The following is a 20423-nucleotide window of genomic DNA, read 5'->3' as shown; positions in this document are numbered from 1 at the left end:
ATTACGCACCGGGAATTCATATTTTCCATGCTTTGCCCGACATATGAGAGAGAAATAAAAGACCTGGTGCGAGCTTTCAAAAACAGCTTTCGATTCTTTGCTGCAATCGGCTTTTCAAAGTGAACTGAACACCTTTTTTTATGTGCAGGGGCACAATGAAATTAGGGAGCAGGACATCACAACGTGTCAGTGTAAAGAGACGTTGAAGAAACGAGAGCATTGAAGATTTATTGAAAAATTAAAAATTTAGAAAGCCTCAATTTCAATTAGGGTGGTCATCGCTATTTTTTGCACGTGTTATTGCTTTCTTACACTTTATTCTTTTTCAAGAGGTCTTCTTTACTATGGTAATAATTACACGTAGATGAGAGTGAAATATAATAGGACTTATATAGCGCAGGATGAACACTATGCCCCTTATATGTCCTCTTTGGCTTTTTCTCTTTGGATGCATATAAGTATCAACGAATTGTTAACACGATAGAAAGTAAGGGCCCAAAAAATGGAAACTTTTATTAATTTAATTATATTTTCACTGCTGTCACCCCCTTTAGCCCGTTGCAGCGACCGCGATGCCTCTGACAGGTATCGTTGACATCATCGCGTTGCTGCGTTGAAATAGAGGTACAGCCGGCCAAATCTCCAGCTATCGTCAGCGACGGACGCTTTTTTTGCGCTCCTGAGCTTTGCCACGAAGCAAACTTGCGGAAAGCTCAATAATAAGCACGGGCTTAGTGAGTCTGCGCTTAGAGTTGATATTTTGGCACGTTTACTCCGTCATAAGCAGCGGGAACACGGATAAAGCGGCCGTCACGCACGCCAGCTAAATATTTGGCCGGCTGTACATGTCAAGAGGCATTCCCCTGCTCGTCCTCGCATTCGCGATGATGCGCTCACAGTATTCTTTCAACATGTGCATAGAATGAGTGCTACAAGCGGCACATAAACATAGTGAACACACTGATAAGTCAAAATACGCTAGGGCACCTGTCACCATTATAGTTCTTCTGAAGCTGGACTAGGTGTCCCGATAGGTTCTGTTTCGGTAACATTACAAACGAAATCATTGCACACTGCAGCGATGGCTCCGTGGTTTGAGCATTTGCCTCGCATTCGGCAGATGTGGTATTCTATCCCCAGTCCTATTTAGAAACCTCCGGTGATACAATGTGCACAAGCTTTCCCTTCGCCTGATGCTCGGCGTGTGTGGGGTGAAAAACTTGGAAAACAAGTCTCTGAACTCATATTCAATAGCGAAAATACCTTGTCAGATGGCGCCTTTTCTCCATAGCTGCTCTTGCACCAAACAGACATCATCACCATGATCAAATCAGTGTGGCACAGCGAAAAGCACAATCACGGTTGCGAAATTCTAAATTATCTAATGTTTCAACCCTACGGCCAACGAGTCAACTACGATCATATACAATGGGACTGCAAAATAGAGCCACCTCCGGGTGATCTAGTTACCACTGCTTCTCTCGAGCGGTGGGAGACCGTGTTGACTAGCTCTGACCCCGGAACGAAAGATCTGGCGGTCGAGTGCGCTTACAAAGTCGTCGAAGGCTAGGTACTCGCGACCACTTAACGCGACCTCTTAGCACCAAGCTCTTTCCGACAAACTGAATGTTTTACAGTCAGTTTACAAAGGCCAGTTACCTCTCAGCAGACAACCTGGCGAAGTGTCGTTAAAATTTTAGGCATTAAAATTTAGTAACGCACTAGACTGTCTAACATAAAATGCTATCCGACTCTCCTCAACATTCACATTCCTTCCAAAAAGCCCCGTTTAGTCGTCACAAGAGTGCATCTACGACTAGAGGCCTTGGCTCAAATATCATTTCTCATTCCGTAAGCAGCATACGTTGCACGATAACAAACATTTGGTTTACGAACTCACCTTGTAGTAGCTCCCAAGAGACCGGCAAGAAACAAGCCTCGTAACGTCATCACATCGGAAAGGCTTTCTTTTAAGTAGTAAGGGACAACCTGGAACAAAAGGACGTTAACATAGTTCTTTTCCTGTTCAATTAACAAATCAACAGGGAAAAAATCTGAAAACCCCTTTCGTGTACAAGCAGATGGAAAAAATTTTAAGTGTCCAACGACGTGCTTAAAAGCATTCGTAACACTACCCTTTGGAGCGCAACCACGATTTCATCGCATCGAGAAAACATCGGATAGTTGTACTTCCTATTTTGCAGTAATCGTGTTCTGCAGTAAACATCTAGGGCTACTATTTCTATCGATATTGAGAAATAGCTTAAGAAAGCGAGAGTACTCAAGTTTCACTGGGATTTTAATATTAAAGGAATAAATATGCGGTTCACATGGCACCCGTGTTACAATGAATTAGAAGCATCTGCTCGGGCATCTACACATTCTAGTCTGATTTCCCAGGTAGAACAAAATACATCCGTTGTAGGTCTTTACGCGTTCCCAACATTTAAAATAAGGTTTGTGCGCGAAAACACACGTAAAAAAATATTTCACGCAAGACGCACACTTCAAGCGCCGGATTCAAGCTTCCTAGTGGGTGTCATGGGAATTTGAAGACTAAGGCTTCAGGACGAATTTCTTTTATGACAGATGCCTACAGGGGCTTGCTGACAGCTGTGCTGGAAACTAAAAAAAAATAACGCTTTTCTCTCGACATGAAAATATAGACTGTTTTTAGGACCAAATAAATAAAACGTATATTCGTAAAGAGAGAGTCGCTGCCTGAAGAATTTATATAAGCTTGCGCACACTTCAGCGCAGAAAAGTGTGGGCGGCAATTGCCAATGGAAACGCTAACAGTTCATTGGAATTTCGCTTACTGTATACCCGTGAACGTCGCAACATTTTTTATTTCACTGTGCATCAAGTGTGACACAGAGACTCAAGTAGGTCCTTTACTGCACGCCATCAGTTACAAAAAGAACAGATTGGGAAACAAAGTAACTTTCATTACAGGCTCTAGCAGCATCTATGAACACGCTGTTTTGGAAAGACGCATAAGACACCTATGCCTGACATACGTTTCGACCCTAACGGAATAATCGCGTTGATCGATTCCATGAAACTAACCACATCTGCTGGTATAGATGAAATTAATACAAAAGTTCTCAAGAATACTAAAAATGTTGTAGCTGTTCTTCTTTGTCGTATCTTCCAGCAATCACTCGAGTCCGGTATTGTACCCCACGACTGGAAAGTGGGGAAAATCATCCCAGTGCCCAAAAAAGGCCCCCCATGGTCTAGTAAAAACTACCGTCCCATCTCCCTAACTAGCGTTCCCTCTAAATTAATGGAGCACGTCATTTACTCACACATAATGACTTTCTTGCAGTCTGTCAAGTTTTTTACCCTTCTCAGCACGGATTCCTGAAAAACCTATCCTGCTCTACCCAACTGGCCCTCTTTACTCATGACATCAGTTCTAGTATGGACATGAACACACCCGTGGACTCTCTTTTCTTAGACTTTGAAAAAGCTTTCGACAAAGTTTCCCATCAGCGCCTCTTATTTAAACTTTCGCGCCTAAACCTCCACCCACTAGTACATGACTGGATCCGGAATTTTTTGACTAACCGCCAACAGTTTGTATGGGCTAACAATCATGCACCTTCCATCGCCCCTGTTACCTCCGGCGTACCTCAAGGCACGGTTTTAGGACCTCTACTATTTTTAATTTACATCAACGACCTCCCAAGTAATCTATCTTCCACCGTTCGTTTGTTCGCCGACGACTGTGTCATCTACCGGAGCATCACTTGTAACAGAGACACTTACTATCTGCAGTGCTACATAAAACTCCTGGAAGAGTGGTGCGCAAACTGGCTAATGTCTTTAGACGTTAATAAAAAACGCTAGTATCATTTCATTGTCGTCAATCGTATCCTACTCCCAATTACACCCTTCGCGGTTCCATGCTATCACACGCATCTTCATATAAATATTTAGGTATTAGCCTAACACAGGATTTCTCTTGGACCACCCACATAATGAACATAACCAACGAAGCTAACCGTGTTCTTGGTTATCTAAGCGTAAGTTGCGTTTGGCACCTGCTTCCGTAAAACTGTCCGCCTATTTAACTCTTGTCCGTCCTGAACTTAAATATTCTTGCTTTATCTGGGAAACCCAACAAATTAACCTAGCCAAAACCCTTGAGTACGTCCAGAGCCGCGCGATAAGATTCGTATATTCGGATTATTTATATGATACGAGCGTAACAGCATTGGAAATAAAAGCTAACCTCCCCAGCCTTGAATCCCGTCGGAAAATAGCCAGACTCTGCCTTTTCCACAAGTTTTATCATTCGCATTTGAGTCAATCCGTTATCACCCCTGCATACCGCCTTTCACTTCGCATCAGTCATCCGAAAGCTGTTCATACACCTCGAGCATCTACTTCTGCGCACCTAAAATCATTCTTCGCCCAGACCGCAAGAGTCTGGAACGACCTCCCCGCTGAAGCTTTCACCCATCCTGGCCTGCAATACTTCAAATCATTCATCACTTATTTTTTTCAATGATATGTATGCCCACCCCCCATGTAATGCCCCTAGTCAACCTTTCAGGTACTAATAAATAAATAAACAAATAAGCAAATAAATAGTGGCCAACATTAAAAGTTAACATTTTGAAAAATTTATCGCAAAGCATCAGAAACATCAAAAAGTAAGAAATACTAAGGTCAGTGCGATTGTTTCGACATATTTTTTTCCGCGTAGGACTTTTTTTTTTACCGTACTCCTCCAAGTTTAAACGCTTCAAGTTTTCGTAGTATGTGCCAAAATTTTCTTCAATGCAGAATGAGAAGACATCACTTGCTTGATGAACTACAAAACGCAAGTGGCTTAACATAAGTTACAAGACAGTGTTAAGATGTCTGACAAACTACAGTCAATATTTTGGTTTTTAGTGGATTGTTCGCATCACCACTTGGAATGATAACCTTTCAAGAGGACGGTTTACTTCAGTCATTTCTTAACAGTTATGCTCTTATGAATTTCGATTTGTTTTCCTGTTTCCTTCGAGAACTTCCCACATGTATTAAAAAAAACAAGGCTTAAGTTTACTTTTCCGTACATGTTGATGATTTTTATGTTCTAGGGTGGTTCCGGGATGTATTTGTCTTCGTTTAAAACTGTCACTTGCAGTACGGCCTCTCTGCTCAACATTAGGTTTGTAGAGTCGTCAAGCTGCTCATTGGCATCTTTTCTCTACAACGCCTCTATGTATTGTAAGATGGTAAATAATTTGATTGATTGATTATTTTATTGTTTGATTGATTGATTGATTGATTGATTGATTGATTGATTGATTGATTGATTGATTGATTGATTGATTGATTGATTGATTGACACATTTTCTCCGTCAGAACAATGCCCCCATCATGTGCTGATATTGATGGCTGCATGCATGCTAGTGCAATTGCAGCACTTCGCAAAACGCACTATCGAGGACCAAAATTCAGGGGGCGCTTTGGCTCTCTAAATTGCTGTAAGGCGAAAGCCTTTCCTGGCGCACTGTTTGGCAGTAACTGCGAGACTGTTTGTGTGGTACTAGTGCTTTGATTACACACTTTGACTACACATTACAACTACACATTTTGACTGCAGGCTTTGACTGCTTCTTTAGCACGACTCTCTCTCTGCTTCGATGAGTTCGGTTATAGACCTTTTTCAGTTTCAGCCTCGCTCCCAGAGCGCCGAACCAGGCCGAACACCGCCATGTTGCTTTCCCCCTCTCTGGCTGGTTCGGAAAGGCGGTGTCCGTGCATCCCGTGCATTCTCTGTGGTTCTCCGTGTTTACTGTATGCGGTTGCTTAGCTGTAGTAGCCCGATTTGGGTGTATGTGCGATTAAAGCTGAAACGAGGTCTTCGGGAAACCACTGCGCAGTCGTCTGCTGTTCGAACAACTACAGGAAGCGAAGGCGGATTGAAGAGGGAGCAGTTTGAAGAACACAGAGAGCCACGGCGGCAGTGCGGTTGCGGGCTGTTTCAGCTACACATACCTTCCACGCGAGCTCCTACTGCTGATGTCGCTAAGATATGTGTCGTCTGTGACCCTTGCAAAATCAAAACATAAGTAATAATTCGGGGAAATGATGCGCAGCGCTGCAGGTTACGTGCAACACTTCTGTTATAACTACCGACACTGGCGACTGATTATTAACGACAACGGCACTGTAAACGTAGCTATTTGACAGTACTTGAAAGCCATGATGCATTGCGCAAATGTCACAGCTGTTTGCTTGCAGTAAATATCCGATAAACCAGCAAGATTTAAAAAACTGAAGGCCTCAACTTTCGTGACACCTGCATCGTGACACCTCATGCTTCGACCAAATACTATTTTCAACTGACGCCATAATGCAAAGTGCCGATTGTTTAAAAAAAAATGTGCCTATTAGGGACGTGCAATCAGCAGGCACGTAGTGCACACCCGACCACACGCACGCGCTTTCTCGCTCTTTCGGCATTAATCAGCGGCCGCACCCGAGACGGCCCAAGCAGATACGCCCCTCAGGTACTGTCACAGCAGGTGCACCAGTTTGGAGTGTATAATTTACATCGCGTTCGAAGGCCAGATGCCTCTCTACTACACCTTTTTCCGAGTTTAGCGAAACGTCCGACGACGCGAAGCTCCACATCCAGTTTCCTCTGTTCCTGCGAAACTTTGCTTGGACGCGCGGCGCCGACGGATACACTGGCGCTCCGAAGAGCGCTGCCACACACTCGCATGTTCACGCTAAGAGTGGAACACCCTACATTTACACGCTTCACCAGTTATTTTACCGTTAGTACGAAGTAATGAAGAAATTTATGCAAAGCCAAAAGCCGCAACAGAATTCTGTGCGCTTATGCGCTCCAGCGGTGCTTGCTCCATGTAGCACTACTGAAAGTACCGTTTTTTAGGACATTGCAGAGGGAAAATGTAGTGAAAGACGCGGTCTAAAGCAGTTTCAATCTGTTCATGTCACCGGCGCAACGCAGAGCAGACCGCTTGAGCGCTTGACAGCAACACTGCTGTTAGCTCGGAACGGAGCGGTTTTTCTTTTATAATTATAACTACAACATAAAAGCGCTCAGCAAGTTTCGTGCTCGCATTAATAAATGTCTCCATTATAGATACCAGAAAGCCGTTAAATGAATTGCGCACACTAGCGTAGAAGCGCACCTCCAGTGTCGATTTTCGGCACAACTTGCAGGGAAACATCCGCGTCGCCGCTCGCCGAAGCACGGGCCATTTTGTGCAGAGTTGCTCTGTGCATACAGTGCAACACTTTGTAGGTGAAAATCATGCAAAAATCAACCCTCAGATAAGGCTCAACAGCGCGGCGAGTACTCGCGGCCAGTATTGCAGCGGCGGCCACCGAAGCTAACATGGAGAAATCGGCCAGAGGCAAGGCGGCGCTGCTGTCGAGAGATGGCCGCGCGCACCTGAAAAAGGTCTATATCCATGGCTCTGTTCGCCGTAATGGGGTATGCAATGCGGTCACCCACGTACCCCTTACGCCCCTTGTCGGAGCGGACGACAACTACTATTTTATTAGTTGTCGTCTGCTCCAAAAGGAGCCGTCAGGCATCCGTGGGTGACCTAATTACTGCGAATCCACGTACTCTGAATGTATAACCATTTGGACCAACCGAAAAGCGTGACACCTCTGGTGACAACCTTCTGCTGACAACCTGCTGTCGACAGCCTTCTGTCGACAACGATGAGGCATTGAAGGCTTTCGCCTTAAAAGTAACTTACGCAGGCGCCACCTGGCGATGAAGTTGCGGACACCACTTTACGATACACTACTGGTGTCGAGACCGGCGCACTGCGCCGGAGAGCGCTGTCAAGCGCTGCCCGCGTGCAATGCCTGACGGTTGACGACTTGGAAGGGGGGGAGATGTAGTTAAATTTGTCCTCGATAGTATATATTTTGTGACTAAGCCAACACATTACTGCTACCAGGACTTTATCAGGAAGACTCATTTTCTTATTGACGGGATACTACTTTTCAAGCCAGCAACTTATACCTGGAGAAGGCTAAGCGCGTGCGATATGCTAAAAGAGATCTACCCAGGTTCCAGGTCCTGAGGAGCATTACGACAAAAATACAGGTTGATAACGCGCTTTTATGTGAACTTGATCACGCCGATGCACTGTTTTCTTCCCAAAAGCAAAGTGTCGATTGCTGACAATCTATCTTTACTCCTTGCCGTGCCTTCAGTGTGAATGACTGTTAGACCACTGCTCGCTCAAGCGAAAAAAAAAACTGGAAACAACTATCATATCTCACCTGATCGTAGCTCTTGATTGCACCCGACATAAGTGGGTCGCAGTCTCTATACCAGTATACGATAGTTCCTCCCGCAATTCCAACCAGGAAAAAAAAGAAAACCACGAACACTGCACTGACGATGGCTATCCTGAAATAGGAATGCACATATGTAACACACCTTAATATTTATGTGAGCACTCTGAAACCAGAGTAGCGAACAAATAAACGCACCTTTTTGCGTCTCGCAGACTCCTCGCTGCCATGAATCGCTGGACAACCATTTGGTCAAATCCGACACGAACAAAAATGTACGGAATACCACCGATGAGGCAACTCCAGATGTTCTCATCAAGTGTGATGTCCAGGTTTGCTCTGTGTTCGAACAAAACGTATTTTTTACTGATTTTTAAAACAGTTTCAGCTGTTAAAGCAAGGCATAAAGATATCGGTTTAAATGAATCAACATGCAGGAACAAGGTATAGGAAAGTTTAGAAATGGAGAGACGTGAAGTTAAAAATACAGACATTACACATGGCCTCTCAGTCACCTAAGCATGAAATGATAACAAAAAACACACATAAATTAAAACAAGCAGTGCACGCACGAAAACAGTTTTTCCAAAAACTATGTGAAGACAATCGGGAAAGTGCTTTCAGTCGTTTCGTGTTGGTGGTGGAACCTAAAACAGGCAATTCGTTTAATTCCTCGCACTTTGGGAAGACATTTTTCTCTCTGCTGATGGTGTACGTCATTGGCAGTTTTTTGGACCACTTTTCCTGGACGCCGATAACGACGCCGGGTTTTCTTGCTCATGAGCCATATAACGTTCATGCCTTCAAAGCGTCACCATTCCATCTAGCCGTGCCGTGCCACGAATACCACGTTGTGTGCCTCTGCTTCACAAATGAACTCTCAAGCTTTGACGTCCTGGTCTAGCTCCTCAGATAATTTAGCAGGCCTTACATAGCCAGAAAAATCAACGTACGTGCGTAAGCAGCTAACTCTCCTGAGCGAAAAAAAAGTTGTGGTACCTGGACACGCCTGACTGGTATCTTTTACGCTGTTCATTATTAAGGCGAAAGCCTTCAATGGCTCATGCTCGCGGTGTCCGTTTGTGCGCTGCAATGGTGTCAACAGTGGCCTCTCCTCCGGGCAGCAGCGAAACCTCCTCCCCTTCTTAGCAACCGGCGCGCCGGTGGGGGCGTAGCTGTGCATAGCAACTGTGACGTCACACAGTAGCGGTAGAACGAGCGCGCGCGCGTCGGCGGTGGCAACTGCACCGGCGCTCCTTCGCCAGACGTCTTGTTGCAGTCGAGTGAGTGAGACGCATGGCTCCTAACCGGCCCAGTGATTCCGCACCAAGCGGTTCGGGGAAGCGCCAGTGGGTTGACCACAAGCCTTTCGCCAAGCACACTTTAGAATTTCCAAAGTGTCTTCAGGAATTTTTGTCCACGTTTTCCCGGCCGTGTCTTTAACACACTAGCACACATTTTTCCTCGAAATTGTCGCCATTAAGTTCATTCAGCACCAGGGCTGCCATCTGTCGGCAAAGAAAAAAAATGATTTGGGGCGCTATGCCGGAAGGCCCGAGTTTGGCGATCGCCCGAGTTTCATCCGAGTTTGCGATGACGGCAGTCAGTGAACGAAGATAGCGCGGAACGTGCGCAGGCAGCGGACAATAAAATGTAGAGATAAAGCCACGTAAAGGCGATACAAGCGCACCCTGTGCGCCTGTTTCACACTTCAAACACAATACACTGCGCAATACCAGGCCGCAGCGCTACCTGAAGTTATCAGCGCCATATCAGCAATCGCGAAATCGTGACTTCTCTGCTATCTATCTGCACACTCGCCGCTAGCTGTTTGACACGCCTTTTCGGGCGCGTCAAAGGCGTGTCTTCTCTTTCAGGCTCTATCTGTCTCTCCATTTCCGAAGACGAACAGTGCGCACTAGGTGCACTCTTGTATCAACCCTTTCTCTTCTCTCGGATACGTTAAAAGGCAACAGATAATATTATGAACATTTTCTTCATTTCCCAATGTATTTTAAAATCTGAATCCAATGAAGCGTTGTTGAAAAGCATAGCTTTAGGAAATTAACAAACATTTGTCACTTTCTGCCGCTAGAGGCGATAGTGAGGCCATTGCTTGCAGCGTGGCTTGCATACGAACTAGAGCGGCAGCCCACCGTGTCGAAAACGAGAGAGCTCCTGCGCTGACACGCCGCCGGTAGCGCTGCCTTCGACTAAAAAGACTGGGCAACTACTACACGCTGAATCTGTCTTACTTTTCGGCCATTGCGATAATATATTTTATTGTGTCGTATATCAAAATATAACAGTTATGCATCTTCTGGCTTGCATTATAAACAAAAGCAAAAAATTGAACTTCACTGCACCCCCGCGTAACTGCTGCTCTCTGAAGTGACCTCAGGTGGAGCTCTCCGCTGCTACGGCCGCTACCGCACCCCGCTATGGCCAACCATTGCTTTTAGTACGCTCATGGCAAATCTCAGCGGCAGAAATTGGCCGTGCGAGCGGCTGTGATGCGGTGTGAGAAAAAAAATTGCTGTTTGGCTGTATTCAATGATTCATTACGTATGCCTGTTGCGTGTGACGCCTCTTTAGTGCACTGCGGATGCGAAGAGCGTGCTACCCAGCGACACAACTCATCCTCCGTCATCAGACGCTGACTAAAAGCTGTGAAGGAAGTGGCGCGCGTATCTGCGTAGTATTTGTCAACGTCGCGCACTTCAAGGTTTTGCGGACTGATTTGGTCACTAACTTCGATCGCCGTTGTATACGGCAGGGACATCGCATTAATATTGTTCGAGCAGGTGAGGGATCCTGTTTGTAATAATGGAATCGGACTTATAACAGAGAAAGGTGTTACGGTTGTGAAGTACGCAGTGCTTGCGTGCTGGAAATTACAAACACTTTATTGCACCGGTTCGTCGTCGTGCTCCGTGTTTGACGCCTTGCAAGGAGGTGTGACGCGCCTTCAGCGTTGCGCTGTGTCTTACGTAGTTGCAACAGGCTATAGTGTTGTGCAATCTTGGTATGCGAGCGAAGAAATCGGCGGCTTTCGCCACGTTGCGTGTCCTTCGCAGAGATGCTTAGATTTATCAGCGATGACGTCCGTTTTGCCTGTTATATTTCGATGGTCAACATTGTCGATGTCTGTCAGAAATCAGCACAGCCGCGCAGCATACCTGTAGCCAGCAGGGATGTTGGGAGTGGCCCATCCATAGCGCGTACGCCTATAATTTATGTACGGCACGCCGGGGGCGTGACCAATGGCTTTGATTGACAGGTGAACTCGGAGCTAAACTCGTGAACGGTGAAGTGCCCCGAATTCATCTCTGGACTGTCATGGCGGCAGCAGCAGCAGCCTGGGTAATCGCTTCCTCTGACGGCAAATGTCAGTACGGCCGGCTGGACCCGTTTACTGCCTTGGCCGACGACGAATTCCAGCGACATTTTCGCCTCTCCAAAAAATCGGCACGATGGTTGTGTAAATAGTTAGGCGATGACCCACGCCTGCGGAGAGTGCGTACCGGGCTTCATTCGCTTTCGGTCGAAGAGCAAGTCCTCTGCGCCCTCGGGTTCTTCGCGACCGGGAGCTTCCAGGGGAGCGTCGGCGCAGACCGCTTTATTGGACGCCAATAAAGCACTGTGAGCCGCTGTGTGAGGGACGTCTCCGACGCGCTTATCGACACGGCTGTGCAGAAGCGGTGGCTCGCTTTGCCCACGACTGCGTCCGAACGTGCGTATGTTGAGGAGCGTTTCCTTCTGCGCGGCGGCATCACAGACGTCGTGGGATGCGTCCACGGGACCTACATTGGCGTAAAGGCCCCTTCGAAGTCCAGCCCTGACATGGTGAAGGCCAACTATTTCACGAGGAAGGCACATTATGCATTGAACATTGCAATCAGTAAAAAATAATTGTTCTCGCCAAACCCTCTGGGCTACTCTACAGCACAGTGCCAAAGTCGGTCCCAGACTCTTTTGGCGAAGACTGGATCAGCCGCTAACCGGTTCCACAGAACAATTCATAACATGCCAGGTACCTTAAGAGAGGCCCACAAAAAAAAATAAAAGATGCCCAGGCTTAGCTTGGTTAAGCCAAGAATGCGTTGCATATTGCGCGGTTTTTTTTTTTTTTTTTTGAGGGCGAGGTATTGCTTGGCGGCACTAGATTTTCTCGGCAAGACGTCACGCGCCGGCGCAGCGCCCCTAGCGGGAGGAGCGGGAGTCAGGTGGTGGCTGCGGCCGCGCGTGACCGCGCGAGTTGGGGCCCAGCTTTTCCTCCGTGACGTCACGCGCCGGCGCAGCGCCCCTAGCGGGAGGAGCGGGAGTCAGGTGGTGGCTGCACCCGCGCGCGACCGCGCGAGTTGGGGCCCAGATTTTCCTCCGGCTGTCGTGACGTCACGTCACGTGGTTGCGCTCAAGGTCAATGGTGGCTGTCCGGCCGCGCCCAAGGGCTGAACTGACTGATTTCAATATGCAACGCATAACAGCGGGCTCCTCGGCAACGGCGAAATCGAAAGTTGCAGATGGCCACTTGTTAATCGGGCCACTGCAGAGCACTCACCGCTGTGCTAATTAATTAAATCCGACGAATGAATGTCATCTTTCGCACAAACCTCTCACTTGCATCTAAAAAGTATAGTCACAATGCTGCAGAATTGGGAAGATAACCGCCACTGCTGACCAAAAGCCGGTGCGAGCTCATGAGACAACGAATTTCGGACAGCTCACATTAACGCGGTATGCATGTAATGAACAGATGCATGCAGTTCATTTCAGAACACGGCATAATATTCAAGCGATTCTGAAAAAAAAAACGAGTTTTCTCATTCAACTCACGCGAAATTCAACTTGCGATGAAAAAAAATGTGAAATAAAAAAGTTTCACCATGCGGGATTTGAACCCACGCGCTCCCATTGCCTGTCGACTCTCCGGAGCGACGCGTTAGACCACACGGTCACAGAACAGCGCGGAGTGATACACCTCTCTATTTTTTTTTTTGCGGACTACTTCCGTAACCTTCACAGCGTTGCACATGTACCTCGTCGCCATTGGCGGTCAGCTGATGACATGCGTTGGTAGCGTTCCCTCGCGGTACAAAGCAAAATTTAATAATGCATAAATCACTCCAAAGCGCTTTAAATCCAAATCTTGCACACTATAAAATGCTTATAAAGGTGTATTAAGTGCATTATAAAATTCAACAAACCTCGTTTGTCTAATTGCACACGCAGTGCACTTGGTGGAGCGACACACAAATGAAAAGTGCACCGGCGGTTGGCTCACGTGACCCGTTCTTTGTAGACCGCCCAAGAAGCCGATGAGGTGGCGCCGATGGGATGATAAAGCACGGAATATATCCAGATAACCCAATGAAGTTTGAGGCGTGACGAGGGTGGGATTTTGTCCTGCTACCATTAGTTCACTCATCTGAGGGCGTCGCCAGAGCTCGGGAAGATTCCGAGTTTCAGCAAACTGGGGCCTTCCAGCATAGCGCCCTTGTACGAGTTCTCAGACCAGACGCACAGCCCAAGGAAACACGTGAAAAGCTGGGCCCGTCCAGAACCAGAAATGGTAGCAACCTCGTGACGAGCCAGGTTGGTCAAAGTCCGCCAAAGGGCTAGTTTCGGCGCATGCTTAATGAAGCAGGAGCTGCAAGTCAGGGCTTGTGGTATACGTTTCTTTCGTCGTCTCTCGTTTCTTTACGCTGTACGTTATATTACATCTTGAGTACTTCACCAAGGTGCACGAGGCGTCTTCCTTCACAAGTTTTAAAGGCCACTATGTGCAAGAAGAGCCACCGCCTGTATTTACCGACTGTAGCAGCACTCTATTTAACTGGTTTAGCTCCGACCCATTATGGCCTGCCTTCTCTAATTCACACCTGATTCCATCATAATTCAGTACGCAAAAACGCAACTAACACATGCAACGCCTTTAGCACAACACCGAGCAAAGTGCAATGATGTGGGGCATGTTCTGCAGGAAGTCAAAGCTTAAGGCCACATGTCATAGAAAACATTAATTGCCTTAATTCTTCCTGCTGAGGTCGCTAGAAAGACTTCATAGCACTCAAATACATTAAATGCTGCTCATTGTACTTACAGAACGGTACAACTAAGCTTTAAAGCCTGGCCGAGCATTGATTTCCAAGCACAATGACACTACGATGCCTTGTAGTACGTTCTGAACATCTTTTTCAGGTTATACAACGCTGTTAGCTTTGCAAACAGTGATTCATTTTTATTTACTTTAGCACCAGATGACATCAGCCTCACGCTGCAGACATACGCGATGAAAGGGCACGTGAGAAAAAACAAAGACACGCGGAATCCGTTGTCATTATTGAATTGGCCAGCAGAAGGCGGTCATAAGTGTTGCTTGTAAAGTCGACGTAGAGCATTTAGTGCTGTAGATTAGTAAATGGGGCGCATGGAAATACATGAAATGCGAAATTTTCATGTTTCAAGCGCCAAATAAATTAAACATTGAAAATTTTGATACCAGAGATGATGCCTTAGTATTTCGACCACATTATTGTTCGACTCGATAGTTGGCATAAACATTGCTTCGGTAACGCATAAAACAATAACAAGCTCTTGCTATTTTTGTTTGGTTCGGTGCAGAAAAAAAACAGTCAACTGAACTTCAATCTCTGCTTGATATCAAATATTTAACTGACTGCAAGCTGCAAAGTTTTAACACGGTTATCGATATATTGCAAAGTGGAAGTCACAGAATCCTGAGAGAGCCTGAGGATCCTGAAAAAATTATTTTGAAGCATTTATTGCGACATAATATACTTTGCTGCTGAGTACGGTAGTGCAGCGGCTAGATCCCTCCGCGGAAATTGCTTCGCACCCGTTTGCTAATTAAACAATGATAAAAAAGAGGTAAGTTTCACCTTTCATGAAACCAATCACAGGAGTTGATATGAACTCCCGTTCATCTGGCAGCGATTTTACTGACCTGAACATGTACTCAGTGACGTTTAAATCAGACATGGGTCGGAGCGGCGGTGTGACACTGCTGGAATCGTGTATCACTTTTGCTATGATTGTGACCGGTGCCACGAACATAACCAGTGCCTGCACGCAGTCGGCCCAAACGACGCCACGGAGTCCCCCCTGAGCAGGAATGAAAATACATGGAAAAAGAGGGACACATTTAAATGCGCTAAAAGGACGAAGGCTGCCTCATTTTAACGTAGGGGAAAATTGTCTGTCTTCGTCTGATATATAGTCGAGAGCTGAAGTTGTAACAGAGTCCAAATGTGTTGTCATTTGCATAAGCAAACAGACAAATAATACAACACTACTACTAAAGCATTATTGTGCGCTTTTTTATATTTATCTTCGTACGCGAAGGTTGCTAACTGTCTTGTTCTTTCAACTCTTTTACCTACTACCTATTTTTTACATGGTCCTAAAAGGTCCGATCTTCCCAGGCACTGCGATTTCATTTACTGGATTCTGAAACAATATTTTCACACATAAGCCTGCCGGATGGCGCACTCTAGCTACCGGCGATGTCTTCGGAGACCAAAACCACGCTCTGACATCCCGTGCTACGACACAGTGTAGAGAAGGCACGCTGCGAGTGCTTTATTTATGGCAGCGCGATATATAATTGAAGTATTTACTTACCAGAGCTGTGTATATTGTGCCAGCAAGACCGATGACGATGTTTGAGTACAGCAGCGGCACCGAGAGCACTGGAAAATACGGGGAGTATCGTTTAGGGTAGTCAGCAAACTCTAAAAGAAATGCGAAGTCTTGAAAGATTTCTGCTACATTTTCCTTGTAGCAAAATAGCATAGTGGGCGAGTTGGTACTGCATCTTTAAGGAACGAAACAGCGCAAACTAAAAAAGAAGGACCAGCGCGTGTTCGTGTCTCTCTTTTTCTTGGTCCTTCGTTTTAGTTAGCGCTGTTTCGTTCCTTAAAGATACATTTTCCTGTAAGCCATGAAACCTACACATACCATATACATAATTCACTTTATGCCGCCGATTTTATTCTTGGCGACACATGCTCAAATTAAGGGTGCCAGGCGTGCTCTGTTCACTTTTTCTTTGAAGAAAATAAGGAAAAATTAAGAGCTAGTCGACTAGTCATTCGCATTACATATTCTTACCTTCTACGCTCAGGCTATTTCATCGAATGTCCGAACAGGTAAAGGTATCGTACAAAATTTAATGCAAGGAATATGGTGCCTGTTTAGTCACCTGTTTAGTCAGGTTTAGTGCATTGTTCGCAAATGGTTATGGTCGCCATTCTCCTCAAAGACTGGCGGCTAGCGCGGAGACGTCAATCATTAGAGTATAATTTTTATTAGGATTCCTGTTGGCGTAGCTTGCACTGCACTCAAATTTGATCGTTAAATTTACTGCACAGTCTCAGTTTCAGTGAAGCAAGTATTGGAAGAGTGGAAACACGCCCACTAAAGATCGCCTTGGCTTTGATAGCCGCGACGGACTGAGTAATTACGGGCACCTCTGTGCGACGCAGCCGTTTAATTAAGAGAGCAGGATGACTGCAAAGAAATCAGCACTACAGTTGGTATTCCATTCGAAAGACCGAGTTTGACGCATATGTACACGGCCGGTGCTGCAGTTGTGCGGCGCCAGGGGCCACGTTTTACGCCGTTCACGGCAGGAGCCAGTGTGTCTGACCGGCTGAAACTACGAAGTGCGCGTCTTCTATGCGAATACAGGAAGAAAGTAATGGAATTAAACTACGCCTTAGTAGAACCTTCGTCGGGGGCGATGCATGTGCAAGTTTTGGATAAAAGAACAGCTATTCCTTTTATATCCAGCCTCTAAGACGCTGGCTTGAACGCTGCAACCCTCAGTGAAGTATCGGTAAAGTTGAATAACGTGAAAGCACTGTGCATAACTTGAACAAATGCTTCTTCCTACTTCTATCTCGGCCAGTCGCTTCCGTCGCCTGTAGCGACTGTCTCAGTGTTGCGAATCGCAATTAAAACTTACTGTGCTTCGAACTCGTCTGAGCAAGATTCACTGCTTCGTGCAGTGTTTAAGCTGACTTCGCCGCTTATGTAAACAAGAAGAACGTGTGGAAACGGGTGAATACCTACTTGTAGCCAATCCAATCGCAGCGCTGTAAATTCCCACGGCGCCGAGTGTTTGCTGAAAACGTGAGCCTTAATATGAGTGCGACGACTTAGGCGGGAGCAGTTTTCAGCGAGAAGCATAAAAGAAACAATTGTGTGAAATCAAAACCCATAAAATAGAACATGCACAGTTTTCGTTCTGCCATCGTACTAAGGCGACAGCGATTACAACAGGGAACTACAAAAGAAGTTAGAGTTTAGCGGGTTTGAAAACAACTATGCACAGTTTAGACGACTGGCCACACCGTAATTGCGACACTGAAAATGTTCCTGCGAATGGCAGTGCTAACAATAAAGGACCAGTATTTTTGCACCAGTCACAACAGCGGACACGTATGTGCAGTATTTGTCAAAAGTTTCGAACCCATGGGGTTTTGCGTCTGCGTAACGCCGAGTGGCTCGCTATGCGCAGCCACCGTAGGAGATCTCTTGAAGGTAACAAACTATGATCCTCACCCCTCCGAAAATTACGATTTTCGCCCATACAAAAAGGGCCCCGATACAAGCCTGAGATTACCTATCCTCATGGGCGCTAAACGTTTGATACAGGTTGTATAATTCTTTTGTCTTGAAACTCCAGTTAACTTCAATTATATGTAAGAGCTTACTCACTTCCACCTTTGGCTTTTCTGAAATTAAGGTGAGGACATAAGGTTTATTCGATTGCTCCTCCGAAGCGGGAATGATGCGAGAAAACTTCTAACTGCTCCAATCACAAACAGACCTTTCGCGATAGCTGCATTTCGATAAGTACAATATAGTCCACAAATTTATGCTATTGGTGCCTTTTTTATGCAAATATTCTAGCACACTTATCCGCACGATATCTCTAGACCAGTAGAGCAGGCGTCTGTTTACGTCATCGCAACTGAATAAAGCTAGAAAACAATTGCGTTTTAATGCAACACCTTCAACACACTGCGAGAGTGTTAGAGCAATAAATATACATGGTGTTACATTCTTCCCAACTCTATCAAGGGCTATTAAGAGAACGTTACTTTTGAAGTAAAGATTCTGTGCAAGGACTACGGAGTAACGTTGCAAACTTGGACAATAATAAAACTGACAGCTTACGCTCAGGACGAAGTAGACGACGCTCGCTGTGATGCCGACCTTGTTATCAAACCTCATACGCAGGTACTAGAGGTGGTTAAAAAAAATAACAGAGAGGATATAAATCAGGACGTGCTTAAATTACCCCGTGCCATCATGCCACTTGTTACGGCCCACATGTTAAGCAGACACCCAGCAGACAGCTAGCAATCACCTAGACTTGAAATAAAGGTGGCGGCCATAATAAGGCTGGTAGGAGAAGGTGACAAATAGAACGTAAAAAGGTGCGCGTTTTGAGTGTGGCTTACGAAATAGTGTGCATTAATTTCCTCAACACCACGTTTTTGGCTCTCTAAATGTCAGCATTTAAGAGTCAGTTAGACACCACAGAACATATGGCGCTGTTTAGCAACCTCAAAAGAAGATAACTGCCAACAATAAGTAGAAATCCAGAAGGAAATAATCAACGGAGAAGGTTTTTTTTTTTCATAAAATCCCTCAGACAAATTTTGGAAGCAACTTCTTCGTTTATGTTCAAAGCAAAACCCACGATTGTTAACCCTAAATTATATAGTTTCATTACCTAAGCTCTCGGCTGTCGCAACGTATCTTTACAGCTGTTCCACGAGAAAATGTCATAATGAATACAGCCGCCCAGCTTCAGCGAGGAGTTGCCTGATTGGACAGAATAAACAAATAAGTCAAGAATTTCTTCGAAAAAATTGTGTGTACTGCTCTTCTGCTGTTATACTGAAAAATTTTTGGGAGCCAATCATTAACTAAGTCATTACCCAAATTGCACACACTACAACAAGTAAACTAACAGAACTAACAGACCACTTTAAATCATGCTATCTACTAGAAGTGCTCGCTGTACATGTAAGTTAAAGTTTATAGTTTTTGTCCTCTAAATTTCCACTCCTGTCGTTCGTCTTTTCACGCTTCCTCCTTACACTGGGCTTATATACATTTGTTTTTTATGCAAGCAACACTTGATAAATCAGTGCACACCTCCTGTTGTCAGTTACCTGAAACACAGACGCCACTCCTAAACCATACAGGAGCGGTACGAGTGCGGTCACTGCGAAAGCCGTCGCCAGCGGTGTCCCCAGCAAAACCCACAGCGCGTGGAAACCATAGGCGTAGTAGTGCCCCACGAAGCCTACGACGTTCATGCCGTTCGCCACGGAGGCCACAATGGAGACAGCCAAGGCAGCAGCCGGGAGGCTCTGGCCTCCCAGGAACGCCTCCAGCTCGGCGCTTGCGGCATTGCTGATGCCAGACACTGCCTAGGGTGAAAAATAAGATGCACATTATGGCAGTGCTTATCGAGCGCGGCAGTGAGCACACTGATTTCAGAAAGGCTACTCAGTGCTGCGAGGCTGGTTTTGGGGCAGTGTTAAGCAACCTAAGGCCTCTTTTAGGATATTGGTAAGAATTATTTATTGATTCAGTGCCTAGCGCTCCGTTAAAAGGTTGCTTTGATATGTGCTTCGGAGTGTGACAGGGGCTCAATGTAGTTAATAGGAATCAATCAATCAGTCAATCCGTTTATATCGGACAACATTACATGGCGTCCACGGGGAGAGGCAAAAGGAGAATTGGATGTCTCCTGACCAGGCCTAATCCCCGGGTTACATATCGTAGCAGATGGCATGCTGCAACATGTCAATGAAATTATTGACAAAGAAAACATTGGGGTAAAGAAAATCAGCAGAGTGATGCACTAAGCAAGGCTTAAACACTTTTCAGGCAGGAAAATACAGATAAAATAAAGATATAACGGCCGGCATCATTGAGCAACACTAACTAGTCAAACGATGAACAACAGCAAGGTACATTCGAACAGAAGAAATGAAAGCACAACAAATAGTACGCAATGAAATAAAGGACAAATCACTAAGTTCAACTGTGAGATAAAAAAAAAGTAATTTATGAAA

The 20423-nt window shown here is 45.7% G+C and overlaps 1 protein-coding gene across 1 annotated transcript in view; it reads right to left on the bottom strand.

The window, feature by feature from the left end:
* LOC149347175 (putative sodium-dependent multivitamin transporter) overlaps nt 1-19605 on the bottom strand; it is a 30638-nt gene extending 11033 nt beyond the window's left edge. The window contains exons 1-8 of the mRNA XM_089585517.1: nt 19512-19605; nt 18505-18570; nt 17395-17446; nt 15943-16010; nt 15266-15423; nt 8497-8637; nt 8284-8413; nt 1901-1989 (exon numbers count right to left, since the gene is read on the bottom strand). Coding sequence (XP_089441643.1) covers nt 1901-1989; nt 8284-8413; nt 8497-8637; nt 15266-15423; nt 15943-16010; nt 17395-17446; nt 18505-18561 — 695 coding nt within the window. The 5' untranslated portion in view covers nt 18562-18570; nt 19512-19605. The remainder of the gene's footprint in view (nt 1-1900; nt 1990-8283; nt 8414-8496; nt 8638-15265; nt 15424-15942; nt 16011-17394; nt 17447-18504; nt 18571-19511) is intronic.
* Nucleotides 19606-20423: the final 818 nt, after the last annotated feature.

This window comes from Amblyomma mixtum, chromosome 4, assembly GCF_055824585.1.
Source record: "Amblyomma mixtum isolate Tamu chromosome 4, ASM5582458v1, whole genome shotgun sequence".
NCBI lineage: Eukaryota > Metazoa > Arthropoda > Arachnida > Ixodida > Ixodidae > Amblyomma > Amblyomma mixtum.
Note: the sequence above shows the minus strand (reverse complement) of the source record. Positions and strands in the feature narration are given on the sequence as shown.